Consider the following 18,269-nt stretch of genomic DNA (forward strand, 5'->3'; position numbering starts at 1 on the left):
GGTGTGTAACTGTTATATGCAGCCCTGTGTGAAGTGTAATGTGTTGTGGAGTGTTACAAAGTAGCTTACTCCTGTGTTCATCCTTAGTGTTACCAAATTGGCAATTTGTTTTTTGTTTCAGTAACTGTTGGTAAATCTAAAGAAACAAATCAAGAACCTGACAGATAGAAGTGACCCCATTTTATGCCAAGGAGGACTTCAGGATTCTATACAGCATTAGATACCTACAGATTTTTGATTATTTTCCTGAACTACTCAGTCTGCAGGTACATAGAAGTCTGCCTTGAATACCTTAAATATTCCTTTGCTTCTTTTTAAGCATGCCTGGCCATATATTTGGTGTGTAGATAGAAGAACGTCCAGCAGCATAGAAAGAAGGTTAGTGTCTGTCAGTTGCCTCAATGCATTTCAAGTAGACTCACTTGTGTTTAGAATAGAAAAAAAAAAAAAATCTTTTGCTTACTGATATCTACTGTAAGGCTGCAAGTTATTCAAGATTTTGGCTGGTCTGGCAAAACATCAGAATAAAATTTAGAGCTCTGAGAAATGATTTATCTAAGTGTAGATGTGAACTCTTAGTGTTCGTTGGAAAGCAGCTAAATTGACATCACCAATGTAGCAAAAGAAATGTATGTTCCTGGAATAATTCATGGTTTACACCGACCAAAATACTAAATTGCTTCATTAGAGAAGCAGTTTGGGCAAATCACTGACAAGTTGTATTTTAGTTTAATCGTAATGCTCAGATGGCTCACAATGGGTGAGAATGGCAATTAAAGTGGAACTTTGTCTCCATGTCCATCTGCAAGACACCTATGTGCAACTCAAAATGTATGCTGTGCTAGTAAGTCCTCCAATAGGTGTCCTCCACCAGGTGCATTTTTACCAGCTGAACTCACTCTGGCTTACAGCTGCTCAGCCCTCATCAGTGGTCTAAACTATGCCTGTAAAGAGGGGCTTGTGAGTATAACATAGTGTGTTTTCATCTTAGCTGGCTTGTTATTTTGTGTAAAACCTTACCTAAATTGTTACGTGAGTTCCCTACAGTTTGTCAGCCCTCATTGTGTTGGGTCTCTTGGTGATTTATTTTTTTTAAGTTGAGCAAATCTGTGACCTGTTCATGGTTTATAGATGAACTCGGGTGTTTTCTTCATAGCCCACTGAAGGGAAGTCATTCATAGCCCACTGAAGGGAAGCCTTTACATAAAATGGTTTAACATTGGAAGCCTGCTATTCTGTCTCAAAAACGTGTTCTCAAGTGGTACTATTTAAAAGAAAACGTCAAATTTGAATAGTGTACAAAAACAGCTTTGCACATCTCCCTCCTGTACACATAGTGCTCTTTCAAAGAACTTAGTAGCCATTTTGTGGAAAGTTTTGATTGTGTATGTTGTGTCTAATGCATTGAAACATGTGCATCTGTTTTTACCTGTTCAGAATATGATGGAAGGAGAAGAGGAATATACACATTCGTTTTTGCAGCAGGGAACTTCTGATAAATTCTGATGCAATGATCTGTGAAATGATCTCAGGAATTGATGCTGAGTGCTATTTTAACAAGCACTGCACCTTTTTCTTCTGGTGTGTGTCAGAAGGTTCAGTGAAGGGAGAAAAACTCAGTTATAGCAATGTACACAAGATGAGCCACAGGGGTGTCATAGTCCTGAAACCATTTACACTTTTTATGAATAACTGGCATTAAGAACACCTACAATGTTTGTGCTACCATGCAAGCGTTTTAAAGAATATTCATATTAGTCTGCATAAACAACTAAACTGCAATCAATTAACTTTAGGTAAGAGCAACAATGCAGACAAACCGCAGAGGAAATAAAGTGCCATTAGTGCTTCAGTCTCCCTGATCTGAGTGGATAAATTGACAGGCAGTTGTTATAACTGTGCTATATCTTTGTTCTGTTTCCAGTTACACCACTGTCCTCCCTCAGGAATCCCTCAAACGTGTTTTCTCTCTCTCTCTTTTCTTTTTCAATTTTAATTTATTATTTTTTAATTTTGAACTGCATGAGAGCAGTGAGAGTAAATTAAAATTCTTCTATGTCTCTGCACTTGTCTGAGTCAGCAGTATACAATCTAGGTCATGTGTTCCCAAACAGCCCTGATGCAGAATATTTTCTTTCCTTCTATGGCAACTAAGTAGTTTCATTAAGGTACAGTCATCTTGTCTTCTTTCCTCCTCTGTGTGCCTTCACGAGGCCTGGGTAAAACATGTCTGAAAATCTCTACAGTTCTTTTTATTAAACCCAGATGAGCCTCCTCTGAGCTGACACCATCTTCCACTATCATTACATAATGAACTGACAATTAGAGGTGATATGTTGTCTCTAAGATGCAACAAATCACAGTAGAATTAATGATTCTTTATTGCATGAAATTACAAATTAGACAAACATCAGTTTTAACTTTTTTCTTTTTTAGGATGGCTGAAGCTCCTCCAAGTTACTGTTTTGTAGCCTTTCCCCCATGTTCCAAAGATGGGCTGGTGGTGTTTGGAAAGAACTCTGCACGACCTAGGGATGAAGTACAGGAGGTGGTCTACTTTGCTGCTGCAACTCACGATCCAGGAAGTAAAGTTGAGGTAAGGGTGAACCATTACGTTTCAGCAATGAGAAATGAGGATTATTAAAATAAATGAATGATGCTTGTTTTCTTGTCAGATCATGAAATCCTTGTTCCCTTCATTCAAACCTCTCTTGAGTAGGGGAATATGACATTTCTGAAAGTTCTAAAAGTGAAATTTGGAATGTAATATTTTTGTTGTTATTGTTTAATTGAGGAAATTTCCATGAACTGCGCTTTTTCCAGCAGACAGGCTGACTTGTTCACATCTCAGGAAACTGCTCTATGTAGCCTACATGAGAGGAGGTTAAGAAAGGGGAGAACAAACTGGAAAGGAGGAGGAGCAAGTGTGTAGTGAAGGTGAAATGAAGAAACTGAGGTAGCAGAAGGAAAGACAAGGATAAGTGGGGGTGGTCATTTCAGCACCTGCATCCATCTCTGGCTGTGCAGAAAGCAGAAGACACTAGGTGGGATGCATGAGGAGTGTATCACCAATCCCTACGGATCATTTATGGATATCAGTTGATACTTCCCCAGAAGAGATCCTAACACCAGTGCCAGTTTTATTCTGTCCTTGAAGTGGGACCACTTCCAAATTTTAGAGACTGTGGTGCTGTTTGTCTTTGCAGCAGTTAATGTTCTCCTGATTTATTTCACTACTCACATGTAATGGTTTAATGTTGGATGTAAAGTAATCCCATCCCCCTTCTGAAAAGCACAAACTGCTGCTTACTGCAGTGCTGAGTAAGTCGCACTGCAGTAGACCTGTGCTAGTAACAGAACACAAGTGTGATGATAAGACAGGAAGAAAACTGCAAAGTAGTTTTTTAGACAGCTTCTCATCGCCAAACTGAAGATGAAAAAAACTGGTTATGTGGAGGAAAAAAAAATTTAAGCCTTTGTCTCCTCAAAGGAGAATAATTCTAAGAGCTTACAGAGTTAGAGTATTTGTTTATTTTGGAGTCTTTTCCCTATATCTTGTCCTCCTTAAATCATAGAAACCTTTTTTTTTTAATGGAGGTAAAGTTTGTTGCAGTGTGGTGCAGGTGCAGCATTAGACAAGAGACTGAAGTGGACAAATACCTTAATTGTATATAGTTTTACTTTTCTGAAGTTTGGGCTTAAGCCCTAAGTAGGTGGTTACTTTGGCCTCTGCTAGACTATGCTGTTGTATAATTCTACATTACCTTAAGAGTACTGTGATTTACAAAATGTGTGGGCTCCAGCTGCTTGCCTAAATTCTTCCCATTTCCTCTTAGCAGAGAATAAAAACATGTTCAGTTGCTCTGGGATTGATGTTAAGTGACTGCTTGCACTGCATCTTTATCACACTCAGCACTAAGTATTGTTAATGAGTGGGACTTTTTGTTGTTTAAACTAATGTGTGTTAGAGTTTATAACAGTTACTGGCTTTAATTATTTTATGAGGTCTGAAGATTCTCTCGTGGCTTTGCAGACTCCTTTAGCTGCTTTCTTTCAGACAGACCTAAGCACGTATTTACTTGCCAGTTTGAGATGTTTTTCCTGCTTTCATAGACAAGTAATGTTTATTTTCATGGAAACTACAACAGATAGAGCACAATAACGCTGTTTGATAGAGCAAATTGTCAGCTACAAAATGCTATTTTTCAACATAGACACCACCAATAGCTGTGTGTTTCTCCGCAATGAACAAGGGCCTGCATACAGCACTTACACATCTGTATAGCCGTCTGGAACATGACCTGTCTTTCATGCTGCTGTTGCCACTGCTGAAACGCAGTGCCCATCACCTCACTGTGCTCACATTCTCTGCCTCCATGAATGTTCAGTGTCTCCAGCGAATGTCAAGGGGTGCAATTTTTTTCTGTATGGAGGAATTCAGTGACATCCCTTTGCTTCATACATGCTTCCGTGCCAGCCGCACAGTTCAATCCCTACTGCCATACCACCAACATCTGCCTCTGATGTTGTGGGCCGACATGATAAAATAGGAGGCATTGCTTTTTGGAGCAGCCCTTGTATATTAAGTTCAGTCAAATTAATGAGTCTAGCAAATACAAATGTTGGAGAGTGATTCTCTTTAGATTTTGCTGTTTTTGTAAACTAGTCACTTCAAAGGTCTTCCAAAAAGCCTTATAGTAATTAATTTGGTAGGAATTGTGACTGACTGAGTGGATTAATGAAAGCTCTACAAAAAGAGTTTCAGGCTGCTACGTTTGATTCTAGGTTTTGCTTTTGTATAAACTAAAGGAATATGGTTAATAAGAAGATTGCAATTTTAAGCATGCTAGCTCTTCATGACATCAGAAGAAGAATATGATCTTCAGTTTTTGCTAATTAGCCAAAATGTATGTAGTGTTCTCCTAATGCAGAAACATGTCTAATGCTCTGCTCATCTCAGGATAAATGCATACTTACCTATATGCAGAATTTGTGCAAAACTCATTAATTTCCTGTGTACTGTTAATTGGATCCTTACAAGTTAAGAAAAGCTTTGGAGGCCTTGAATTCAGTTGCTTCATATTTTTAAACTAGCAGCTATGTGAGACTCTGTCTACCTTCCAAGAAAATTTATTGAGCTGTCAGAGATAATAAGCTAATATGGGGAGTATAGAGGAATTTCAAAGCTTCTAGATGTATCCTTTGACATCACTTTTACCTTTTTATTTAAAATGTTCATTTTCTGGGGTTTTGCTTTGGGTTGCTATAGATTCTCTTTTGTCCTATAAAATTAATTGAACAGCTATGAGAGTGTTAAACGCAGGTTTTACAAAAGGAAAAGTGTGATTAACCTGTTTTATGCTACTGTTTCTCCTAAGCCAATAATCCTTTGTTCCTCTGACTAATACTTCTCTCTCATCCATACATTTTTTTTTTTTCCCAGATGAATAGTTGTACCTTTTTATTGGCTTCTTATGCTAGATACACATCCTTTATTGTCACTGGGCAAGGATTATGGGCTTGCTTTTTGTTATGTTCTACTCTTTACATGTAGTATACTCCAGTGCCTAACCCATTTTGAATACTTTTCCATAACTCTGTCACTCTTTTTTTACAAACTTTTACAAGGTCAAGACTCTCAAGAACTCTGTGCCCTGTTTGTTCTGTGCTGCTCATTTTTCCAACTGTGATAATGTACAGTATAACAAAAAAATGGAATAGTAGTTCAGCTAGATTATTGCTGTAAAGAAATCTAGCAGGCTTTGTTACATAGCTATCAGCCAGTGTGTGACAGCACCTTAAACAAGGGAAGATGGATGCTCAGTGAATACTGCAAGTCATTTTAAGTTAGATGTTTGTGGCACAACCAACCAGAGAGTAACCCTGCAGCTAACTCATCAGCATAATTCCTTCCCTCTATGTCAGCAGGTTCCCAAGACCCCGAACAAAGGGGCTTTTCATTATGGTCTATTCTGTGCCTGTGTGTGACAACCTTTCCAAACTTTGTTCACGTTTTGCATTGTTATTTTGCAGTGGCAAATGCTGATCATTGCTCGCTGTAGTGGGCAGTATAGCAAATTTGTGTGCACAGGTTAAAATATTGCTTCCTTAAACATAAATAAGGTCCTTTTTGGAATCCCTGTACTAAAAGTAAGTATTCTATCTTTTCCCAGTCTTGGATTGTCTTGTGCATTAGAGAGAATTTGTGGTGTATGAGTGTTGAGATGCAAAACTGTTTTGTTTTCAGGGCAGATTTTACTGATCAGATTTCTCTTGTTCTCTTGTAACCTGTCACTTTGCTGTGATTTTCTTTCTCCTGAAGAATTCTTGGGCTGATAACTTTTTTTGGAGCTTAGTTTTCTAGATCTTTTTTTTTCTCTTTTAGCTCAACCTCCCTTCCTTATAATCTACCCTTTTATCCATGATTTAATGGGTTGCTTGCCTTGCTAGAACACAGAGCAATACACACTCCTCTGTCTTCATAGCACGCAATATCTTATGAGAGGAACGGAATGAAGAAATTACAAAGAATGGTCCACAATAAAGTCTATCGCATTGTGGAATAAACATGGTTTTCTAGTAAATTGGTATTAAACAGTCTTCTGGGCTTAAAGCCAGCCCTCTGTGGGGTAGGAGGAATTCCATGTTCTCTAAAAGTTTTTGGCACAGTTACGCCTTAGAGATGTGGGGTTCTTTTTGGTGTGGGGTTTTTTGGTTTTGGTTGGGGGAAGTGAGATGCTCCTCTGAGTTGTCGGAGAAGTATAATTTTTTTTACTGTGCATCACTTTGAACACTGCAGACAGAAACTCAGTTGAGGTTAACTATGGCATCTGGTTTGATGTTAGGAGGTGGATATAAAATTTGGAAAGTGGATTCTGATTATGTTCAAGTTGGCTTTGCATTACATGGATATACACTATGGTTTTTCTAACATGATCATCAGATGTCCAGCCAGTGCTGTAGTTCAGTTCTGATATACTTTGATTCCCTCTTATGCTGTCTGTCTGGGAGGTTATCTGGGATATCTGTATTATATCTGGGAGTAACATGTTCAGACATATATGTCTGTCATATGTGTGGTAATATAAACCAAGCAGCAGCTGAATCTACTGAGAACTTGCTTTCCAGGTCAGATTGGCAGTGCAACACTTGCACTTGTGTCACTGCAGCTGTGAACTTAAACCTGGGCGTCCCAGTGTGATACCTTCAGGAGTAAGTGCTGGCCATCAGGAAATCTTCAAGAAACATAGTGATGTCTGTGCCCATGATAAAACTTTTAATTTGCTCTATGGAGATGCAAAAGATTGTAGTCTAAAGGGTTACAGTTCAGACACAGTTTAGGAAGCTGTCTTTTCTTGCTTTTTAGCTGAAAGCCAGTGACTGTATAAGCAGCTCATCATGGCATGCAGTCAGACAGCTTAGCTCAACCCACCCTGTTTAAGCTAACCTTTAGACTTCAGAGGGGAAGCACTATGCAGGCAGACAGCAAGTGATGAAAGAGAGAAAGCGGTTTCTGCCTTCAGCAGGCTCTGTTGCTTGGCTAATCTAAGCTTTTTCTCATTTCTACTCCATTGCAAGCCACTGGCCTTTAAACTAATGTGTTTGACTTTGCTTTGTAACACCATGCATGAGCAAGCAGTAATTCAGAGTTAGAAGTCAATCTCTTGGATATTTCTGCTTTTTCAAAGCCTGTGTTTTGACTGTAGGGAAGTGCTGCTGCTTTGCTTCCATTTGCCACAAAGCAAAACTAGTTAGCTCGAGCTATGCATTTGTGTTTGAGGAGCAGAAAAAACTTATATCCTCTTTTGGCTCAGTGTTTACTTGTGGCCAAAAAATATGAGTGTTTCAAAGTGGCCAAACTTAGAAATTAATTTTAAGGTATCTGTGAATTCTAAAAAATCTCTCACGGTTTTTTGTGACTTTATTGAAATCTTTCTTATCAGTTTTTAAAAATGAACTTAATAAGTTTCATCCTGCTTTCAGTTTTATGTTTGTTTAGAATGCGTGAGAGTGCTAGATTTGTAACTCACAAAGCAAGACATGAATTCTTGATTGCTAAATCACTTCTGATATGTAATGGCACCCAAGGCTGAGAGCGTGCTGGAGATGTGCTGCACTCAGAGGTTTGTTTAACAACTTATGTATTTTATTTTGTTAAGTTCAATTCATAGTGTGGCATAATGCTGGAGGCTCTCTGGTGGCTTGGTGAAATAGGTCAGAGTTCTCCCCTGTATGTAGTTCTCCTCTCCGCATGTAGTTCTCCTATCAGAGAACAGTTCCTCTTCTTCTAGCTCTCTTGAGCACCCAAATACTATCTTCCCAGTCCTCCCCTTCACATGCGTGGGAATGCCCATGGTGCCCATGTCATCTGTGGAATCACCTCCTGCAGCTGTATTGCAGTGCAGTAGAAGATGCACAAACGAGTTTCTTTTCATAATGAAAGGAGAAGTCTCCTGTGCTTATGACTTCCATATTTGCTTTTGGAATACCTCCTATGTACCTGTATGCTGTAGCTAGGATGGGAGGTGCATTTGTGCTTTGTGCTAAGTTTAGAATTGCCTTGTTAAGACTTTTTTTTTAATATACTGTGAAATAAAGGAAACATTATTAGTTTTCAGTCTGCTCAACTCTTCTCAAAGATGTTGGCTGCATCTCTTGCATGTGGAGTCCCTATTGTTTACTTTGAGATGTGCCATTGGAAATTCAGTGTCACAGCACGTGGTGCAGTTGTGCTGCTTTCAGGACTGGAGTTCTAGCAAATCAGCAGAGCCTGACCATTGACTCACCAGCAGCCAGTGCCATCAGCTGTGTCACTAGTCTTGTGGTTATTAGCATTCATGCTGTAAGAGAATTATTAGGGTTTGGAAATCCTGAGGCTGGTTGCTTCAGGAATTTAAGGACAGAATTGGTTGCAGGCAGACTCAGAGCAGTACCTTCTGTCTGTTGGATTTGTCATTGTCCAGTTTGGCACAGCTCTCATTATGACAGGCTGCTATGCCACTGTGCTGGAGGGATTTGCCAGATCAGAAGGGCTCAGGGTGGGGGGATAGGGAGGTTGTGACTAATGCTTGTTCTTGAAATCGTCTTCACCTGAGCTCCAAGTTCTGGAGATCTAGTAGCTGCTGAGTTTCTGTGCATACTGTTATCCTCTCTTAATACTTTCTTCCATTTGTCAGCTGTTATGAACGCGTGTTCTGATTTGTGTGGAATAGAATGGTTTGTTGTACTGCAAATCTAGCAACTAGTTTTAACTGACCTACCTTTATGATTGATGCATCTTGGATTAAGGTGGATAACTTGGTTCCTCTGCTTCTTGCACCTTGTTTCTACCGTGAAGATATTATTTTATCCAGGAAATAGTTTTCTGATGTTATTTTAAGGGGTAATTTGTGTTACAAAGGGTTAAAGTATTTCAGCTTAAAATGAACAACCTATTGTTGTATCTGGACCTAGATGCTCTTGGCCTTCTTGGCCACCTGTGCACACTGCTGGTTCATGTTTTGGCCAAAATTTGACCAATATCCCCAGGTCTGTTTCCTCTACACAGTTTTCTGCCCCAAGCTTGTAGTGTTCCCTTGGGTTGCCTTAGATCTGCTAAGATGGTTTATACAAATAAGGTGTGAATGTTGTGTACGCGTGTTGATTTTTTTTGAAGCTGAAATAACAGAGGTATGGCCTGTGTTTGCTTGGTGGGGGAGGGAAGGAGGTGGAGAATCAATGTAGAAAGTGTCAGATGTATTTTGTTTGCTGTTTCACATGCTCTCCTCTGCACTTAGCCTACTGCCTTCCTTACAGACTGGAATATTTCTAAAGGAAGGAGGTGCCTGGAGAGGCCCCTGATTACACAGTTACAAAGCAGAGGCACTTTCTCTTTTTTTTAGGATTCTCTGTATCCTTCCAACAGAAGCACACAACTTCCTCTTTCTCCTTCTCTGGTTGCTACTGCTGATAATAAAATCTTCTTAATCAATTGCAACTTTAGAAATGCTTGGTTTTGGGATGAAGCCCAAATTAGTGTTTGGTGACAGGGATATGCAGTAGATGATGGTTTGCGAAGAAAAAATTGCAGCATTTTTCTCAGTGTATCACTTCTCGCAATGTTCATCATTTTTTTTCTCCTAGAAAATTAAAGCTCCAACGTGTGCAAGGTTGTATAAGAGGCTATTGGGTCAGGGAATGCTCACAAGGATGGACTTACAAAGTACTGACATCTTCTCCGTACTGCCTCAGGTTTTTGCTTTTCGCTTTCTCCTCCAGAGTTGGGATGGTTGATACACTGTACGGCTCTGCAGGATGGCTTCAACTTGCTGATGGAGCACCTATGAGATTTAGGGAGCCAGAAATCGCCCTGTGGAGGGGTTGAGGTTTCCCTGTCTGCAGACTGCCTGAAATTTGCTCTTGTCATGTCTGTGTGTGTTGTATAGGAAGGTGCTTGACCCAGCCCCTTTTCATACTGAAGCAACTCCTTTGCATATATCCAGAAGATGCAGCTGCTCTCTGTTCATTCTCACACATATACAAAGTGCTTTTCCAAATAGTGGTGACCTGTAGCTCTGGATAAAACAAAAATTAAAAACAACAACAAAAAAAATTGCACAACATGCCAAAAATATATATATTTGTTGGATGGTTCTTAGTTCCAGGCTAATGCCAGATGTTGTTGCACTCCAATAGATTGATTCTGTATCTACTAAATGATAGTCTGTTACTATGTAAGCAATATATATGCCAGCTTGGTCAAATAATAGGGATTTTTCCCTGTCAGAATCATATTGCCTAAACTAGATTTCAAAATTAAGCACATGGCTAAAAGAAAAAATTTTTAAATATTCCTGCAAAATGGTACAGATTATTTCCATCAGGGAAGGTGTTGCACCAGGAGTGCTAGACATTAAGAGCTGTCTCATAAATATGACAGTTTCAGTTTCCTCAGTCAAAAAATCTGTGGTCCTTGAGGAACTTGATGTGAGCTCAGGAATAAAATATAAAACCCATTTCTTTGGTTTGTCCAAGCCAACGATCTAATGATGGATCAAGCTTTCTTCCATGCTGCTTGGGAAAACAGGGCTTGTTTTTATATTCCAAAACAAGAGAAAAGTAATTATATTATATGTGAAAGATAATGAATGATTTCTTTCTTCTTTGCAGTGTCAATGACTTCTGTACAGCCTTCCTCTGCATCTTTGACTTGTTAGAATGTATCCATAGAACTCAGATTACAGTAAACCATTTAAAATAGCTGAAACATCAATTTAAGCAAAAACAATGCCTGTGCTTTTCTTTCTGTGGCTGTTTATCCACCGAACACTTTCAAGTCTTGATTTTTCTTTCTATCAGCAGACTTAGACTTGGTGCAGGGAAAGCACTAAGGAAGAGGGGGAAACTTTCAGGGGGAAACTATCCAATGTGCTTTGTCCAATTATTGTTATTACACCATTTACATAAAATACAGGAGATGGTTTTTAAGTGAGATGAGAGATTGTTTTGATGTTGTTATGCAGAAAACATGAACTGTACTGCTAACACTGAGAAGCAGACCACTTAATTCTGCTTTCTACTGCTTCTAGCACTTGGGTTCTGCATGACTAACTGAAGCCTTCACCTGTTGAAATAGATTCAAGTCTCCCAGTCTTCTGTAATATCAAGACATAAAGGTTCAAACCTAACAATATTGTTTTAAAAAAATTCCCCAGCTCATACTCAAGAGGTGTTTTTTTTGTTTTTTTCATGATGTGTATCTTGTCTCTACGTTAAATGTTGTGCTAAAGATTGAAGTCTATCTTAGAGTCGGGAGATTAAATCCAGTGCTTGCAGCTGTTTTACATTTTCTCTTCCTATTTTCTCTGCCAATGCAGTGCACATATATTGAGATTGAGCAGGTGCCAAAGACTCATGCTGTTGTGCTGAGCAGGCCTTCCTGGCTTTGGGGAGCAGAAATGGGAGCCAATGAGCACGGAGTCTGTATAGCTAATGAAGCTGTCGTGACCAGAGAACCAGCTTCTGAATCTGAAGCCTTGCTTGGAATGGATCTTGTCAGGTGGGTGGCTTGCTGAGCTGTGAACATCTTTTTAAAGGCCAAACATTTAGTTGATGAGAATGGGTAATGGCTTTAGTGGTGTTGGTGTTAGAAGATTTTAAAACAAAAGGCACCAGAAGCTTTAAAGCACTTGGAATCTGAAGTTGGCTACTGTTTATGTGCTACTTGTGCCTAATATGAGTTTACTGAACCTACCTTGTCTACCTACTATACAGTCTAGTGACTATTTCTTTACGTTGTTAGTTAGGAACTCCTAATTTGTAGCATCAGATTGCTGATGCACCCTTCATTCTCCACTGCTTTAGAACAGCTTACTCTGACCTAAAAAGCTTATCCTGGGCTTGTAGCCAACTGTAGGCATAAACAAACTACTATGCTGCACTTCAGCCCATGCATTCCAACACAAACCATTGCCCTTTTTTTAAATTCTGGCAAACAAAACTCCATGGAAGTCTGTTCATTGAAGGCTGTCTGCCTGGAACACTTGTGCTGCATTGCGTGTCTGCATGCTGGTGCTACAGTGAAGAGAATTTAAAGAAGAGTTACATGGAGGAAGAAAGCTGAAAATGAAAGGACAAGAGAATATGGTGCAAATCCATCACAAAGAAAGGAGAGCGAGTATTCAATTTAATTAAAAGATAGCACAGGACAACTGCTAGTTATGTAAGCAAATCAATTTCAGATTGTGATCCAGTGATCCTGCTGAAATTTTTCCTAGGATACCTAATGAGCAGGCTGAACCAATTTCAAGAGCACACTCATTTTACTTGATCTAGTGAAAGATGGGAGAGATTCTGGATAGCTGGAAAAGGTTAAATGTTGTGGTGTATCTAAAAGCATTCAGAAGAGCTGTGGGAATAGACCAACATAACTCAAGGGAGAAAAGGCAATTAAATATCAAGGAGATGACAAATGTTCAGTACTGACTTTTAGTCATGAAGAATCCTGTCGAACGCTTTGTTTGCCCCTGTAATGAGTCAACAAGTTTTAATGCTAAGGATTAGGAAATAGATACTTTGACTTTTACAAGGTCATTAAAACCTTGGAAGGTATTCTCATAAGTACGCTGGGAATCGTAGTCATGGGAAATTGCTGTAAGATGTGCAGTGCCTGACACTGTAGATGTTCTGACCCTAATGTCTCTGCAGAAATACAGTATTGGGTTCCAGCTGTCACAGTCAAGAATAATGTGAGCGAGCTGGAGGGCAGACAATGAAAATGGGAAATATGATCTAGAGAATCTGATCAATGGGAAGTTCATGTGGGGATTGGTGTTTCTTTCCTCTTTGGTACTTTTTCTAATTCTGGTGTTGCTGAAGGAATTTACAGAGAAGCTGTACATAGGAGGACTTGTGAGTTTGATTGCATTAAGGGAAATAAAATAGACTGGGGAGCTTTTTTAAGAAGAAGTAGGACAAGCTTTTATCAAGATGAGGGATGTGGTAGGTGATTTTCCAAGGTCCACCTTTATTTTACCCCTGCTACTATCATTCTCCAATTTCAATAAACCATTGTTTTAGGTGCACAGTTCTGGTTGTTTTTTTTGTTTGTTTGTTTGTTTTGTTATTGTTGTTGTTTGAGGTTATTGCATTCTCGAAATACTGTTTAACATTGAAGTATATGTGTTATCCAGTAGCTCTAGATTTATCGACACTAAAATATTAGGAGATACCAAAATATGGAGAAATGACACAGCCTACCAGTGGTCACCACCTGGAGATATTACTCTCCCTCTCTTCCTTCTTATCCGTAGAGGAAATTGTTTGTAGCTGTAAGGCAGAGAGCATCTGAGGTAAAGAGAAGTAGGGATTTTGCAGTCTACCATCTGTCTCTTGTTCCAGCCAGAGTGGTTCTTTCTTACTGCAAAGACTTGGCTGGTAGCATTAAGCTTAACTGTTTTGGATGATCTCATAGAATAAAGAGAGCCGTCAAGTGCAAAATCAATCATATAGGCTGCAATGAAGCAGCTGGCACCAGCTCTTCCTCTTGGTGCCCATCTGCAAAAATGGTTATCTCTGTCACTCAGGATTTATTGGAATGAAAATTAGAGGAGGAATTTTAAGCTCAATTAAGAAATGCACTCGTCTGCTAGTCCTCTCCCCTGCCCTTCCCTCTCAATGAAAACCCTATTGGATATCTGTGAAGTTGCACTTCATGGAGTTCTTAGCTTGTTTAGTGCGTGGCTGCTGATATAATAGCCAAAAAAATATTTCCTCTCATATGGCAGCATAGTAGGTTTAAGACACATCTGCAGATTTTTATCTTCATAGTATATCACAGAGCAGCAGATCAGAATGATTCTTAAGAAGGGGTGGTGTTTGTGCAGTTGATCTGGGGCTTAGAGGTCAGTTGTTAACACAGGCCTATCCCCATCCCAGTTTTATCTAAGTGAAAGACATAATGGTAGTTTTGACAGATGGAAATATTGGGAGAAAATTGATTCCAGCATAACTTCTGAAGAGATAGAGTAAATGAGAATAGAAATTGAAAAGCTTAAGATAATTTTTGATAATCTTATGGTTTTTCAGAATAGCACTGAGGCAGTAGGCTGTACTAAGTCACAGAAAATTTCTTAATGGATAATTCAAGCTGTCCAATCTCAGTGCAAAATTACGTTAAGCTTTTCTCACAATGTCCCTTAACAAGTGCTCTGAAATGTGTTAGTGAGAAGGTTATGCTAAGTTATGCTAGAGTCAGCCAGCAAGTTGATGCCAAGATCAGTGTCAAGACCAACGTTTTTGTAGAGATGTGTGGTTGCTGTGTTGCTTTTTGTTTTTTATTTTCCCTGTCCCTTGTAACTGACAAATAGGAGCACACAAACAAAAGCAGAGCCTAAGCCTTAGTAAAGTGGAAGTAAATGTAATATTGAAGCTATTTGCCATACAGTGATCTAAAAGAGATTTCTATAGCCTAAATCTCTGCTGGAGTTTTTGAAGAGAAAGCTAGACTAACCATCTCAGAGAGAAAATTGCAGGGAGAAGTAAAACGTTTAGTGTGATCTTGTGTCTCTTGCCAGGTTTTGATCTAGTTATAACCTAATGCTTTTGATCATAAGACGAGGAGAGGAGAATAGATTATTGTTGAACTGGGTGACTATATGGCCATCAAAGTAGTAGTTATCAATCCATTAATTTACATGGACCAAGGAAAGTTTGTGGAGTTGTTCTTAGAAAATAAGTAAGACTTGCTTTTGGGCTGTTTTTTAGTAGGTGATGTATATAGTGCATGCTGACGAGTGAGGAAGAGAATGAAGGAGTAATACAAATGCATAGAGACTGAAAATAGAGACAACAATGCAAAATGAATTTCAGCTAATATGACGAACAAAATGAGAGGGATATAAATATGAAGTCAAAGGATGATAGGGGAGGAATCGTCAGTTTTAAAGCCAGTATCTAAAATTTTAGTAGGATTTCATTTGTCACTAAGTAAAGAGATGAAATTGTTGCTTTCAATAACTGAGACTAAAACAAGGCTAACAGTAGACTATGCACAAATGCCTCTGTCCTGTGTGTAATAAACATCAAAAGATAACATACACTTAGCTTCCATGGCTGATTAAAAATTTGTGCATTCAGGAAGAGAGGTTGCAGGCAGGTAAAACTGATTACAGTCTCTTATCTCCTGTAATAATCACTTCTAATTTTTCCACTGTTCTGTACAGAGCAGAGCAAACTTGTATATACCTGTTACTTTAAAAAGGCCATTTAAAATTATTCTTCATTACATTCTGTCTGAGTGGGATAGAGTATTGAAAGGTTACAGGGCTTATAGTGCAGCTAAGGTTGTTGGTTGGTGGTTTGAATTCTTTGGCTAGCTCTGATACTGAAAATAAAGACAGCAGAGAAGAAAATAAAAGCTTGAAACAGTATGCATTTTGTCTTATAGTTCTAGTAACTCATTAAAGTGAGAACTCTTACACCAGGCAGACTTGGCACTTCTGTGTTTTAATACCAGATCAGTGCTGCTGTTCAAAATGAATAACTTAGACATCTCACTGTTATACATCTGCTTGAAAATGTTTTGCTCTTTTCATACAGACTTGGCCTAGAAAGAGGTTCAACAGCCAAGGAAGCATTGGATGTAATAGTTGCTTTGTTGGAAGAGCATGGGCAAGGAGGAAATTACTATGAAGATGCAAGTTCATGCCATGCTTTCCAAAGTGCATTTTTGATTGTGGACAGAAATGAAGCCTGGGTACTGGAGACATCTGGAAAGTACTGGGCAGCTGAAAAAATCACAGGTCAGTTCATCACTCACAGCAAGCCTAGTTCATAATTAATGTTTATTATTGTTTTGGAAGAATTGTCTTAAAATATCTGATTTTAAGTAACTAATTTATGCAAGTGTTCAATTAAATGATCAGTTTTAATCTTGTTTTTATATATATATTTATACTACTTTCAGCTTTTAAGCATTGATTTACATTGGTTAATGTAACAGCATTTTCTGTCAGGTTGGAGAATATGTTGCCTGTATACAAAAGCTTTATAATCATTATGTTTACACTTTTATGTTTGATAAATGTTGTGCTTTCCCAGATTTATTTACTGCTTGGAATGTGTCAAGAATCTTTTCACTGTAGTTAATGTAGAAAGTATTGCTTACTAATCTGAAATATTAAGAGGCTAGGATAAGCATTAGTAGCTTGAGAAAAGGGCTTATGTGTAGGTGGTTGTCTTAATTTCAGCTGGGACAGAATTGTTTTCCTCTGTGTTTGGTATGATGCTATGTTTTGGTTCTCAGAGAAAAACAATGTTGATAACACAGTGATGTTTATAGTTGCTGCTAAGTAGCATTGTACAGAGCCAAGGCCATTCCATTCACAGCGAAGGACCCTAGGAAATGGGATTGAACAGAATTAGGATAGCTGACTTAAACTGACTGAAGGGATATTCCATACCACATGACATCATGCAGAAGGAGTTCTGAAGGGGAACTGGGCTCTCTTCCACCTCTCAGGGCCTAGCTGGGCAATGGTTGGCAGGTGATGAGCAATTCTTTGTGCATCACTTGTTATGTACATTTATATATATGTGTATATATATGTGTATATATATATATATATATAATAATTATTTTCTGTTTCCTTCTCTCTATCTTAGTAAATAGTTTTCTCTCACCCATAAGTTCTACTTTGCTTTTTTGATTGTCTCCCCCATTCCACTGGGAGGGGGCAGAATGAGTGAATAGCTGTGTGGTTATGAGCCACCTGCTGGGTTAAAGCACAACAGTGGTAAATGGAATGGTCTGCTTCTGTTTGCTTTACAGCAATAGATATAGGCCCCTCATATTCCCATTTCTTACCTAACAGTGCAGGATAAAGGATTTTTTTTTTCTCTTTAATAGATCACTTGTTTTTCTCTGTGTGTGAAGCCAGATCTTCCAAAGTGACTTCTAAATTTCATTAACTTTGTGGCTGCACTTACTTAAAACTTTGTGGAATATATGTGCTGCCGTAAGATTGTCTAAGGCATATATTTTTTGTGATCTGGTTTATCGTTTTTAGTATAGAAGGGATTTCTATTTTTGTAAGAGAAGAGAATATGAAAATTACACACACATTTGAATGAATTAAAAAAATTACTAGGGTTATGAAATGACAACCGTCTTCTATTAACCTGCCTGGCTGCTGTTTGAAGTGTTTTTCACTCAACCTTTTTAGCTACATCAGCAGTATATAACCTTTGTGTGCTGCTTCCCAACAAGTGAACTGTTGACTTCATCTGCAGCTTGTATCTTTTTGAAGTGATACTGCAACTCTGTTCTCATTTTTACCAGCACATTTCTCTTCCAGGGGTCCTTTTGAGCAGCAGATTAAATTGACTAGTTTCCATCTCCTTCCTGTAGCCTGCTGTGGCTGACAGGATGAAAGTGGATGGCTGCTGGCTATTGAAGAACTGTGTATTTCATACTTGTTCAGGAGATTCTTTTCTGCAGCCATATTTATGCCTTGAAAAATGAATGTGTGGATGCTGTTAAAACAGGGAAAATGTGTCATTTCTCAGCAGTGGGAAGAGAACTCTCAGAATTATTCTTTTCTCATTGCTGTAGTTCTGTAAAGCTTATAGTACATGTTTACAAGCAACTTTTCGACAGTAATTTAAGGATAAACATTTTAAAATTCATCCTGTTGCTATTCTTCAGTCTGAATGGATAAATTAATCTGCGTGATAAACTTGTCCCCTTCAAGGGGATCAAAACCATGAAATGCTATTTCACATCAGTTACT

The 18,269-nt window shown here is 38.6% G+C and overlaps 1 protein-coding gene across 3 annotated transcripts in view; it reads left to right on the forward strand.

Annotated features, from left to right (window-relative positions):
* Positions 1–18,269, forward strand: part of SCRN1 (secernin 1) — a 39,491-nt gene that overhangs the window by 12,117 nt on the left and 9,105 nt on the right. For 2 of the 3 annotated variants that reach the window (XM_042816797.1, XM_042816798.1), the window contains exons 2-4: positions 2,437–2,596; positions 11,856–12,037; positions 16,078–16,280. In XM_042816797.1, the coding sequence (XP_042672731.1) occupies positions 2,438–2,596; positions 11,856–12,037; positions 16,078–16,280 (544 nt within the window). In that variant the 5' untranslated portion in view covers position 2,437. Of the gene's footprint in view, positions 1–121; positions 267–2,436; positions 2,597–11,855; positions 12,038–16,077; positions 16,281–18,269 lie in introns of all 3 variants that reach the window. The other variant, XM_042816796.1, reaches the window with a different exon arrangement.

Source organism: Centrocercus urophasianus, unplaced genomic scaffold, assembly GCF_019232065.1.
Source record: "Centrocercus urophasianus isolate 14NV4802_14NV808 unplaced genomic scaffold, USGS_Curo_1.0 seq_16, whole genome shotgun sequence".
In the NCBI taxonomy this organism is placed as follows: domain Eukaryota; kingdom Metazoa; phylum Chordata; class Aves; order Galliformes; family Phasianidae; genus Centrocercus; species Centrocercus urophasianus.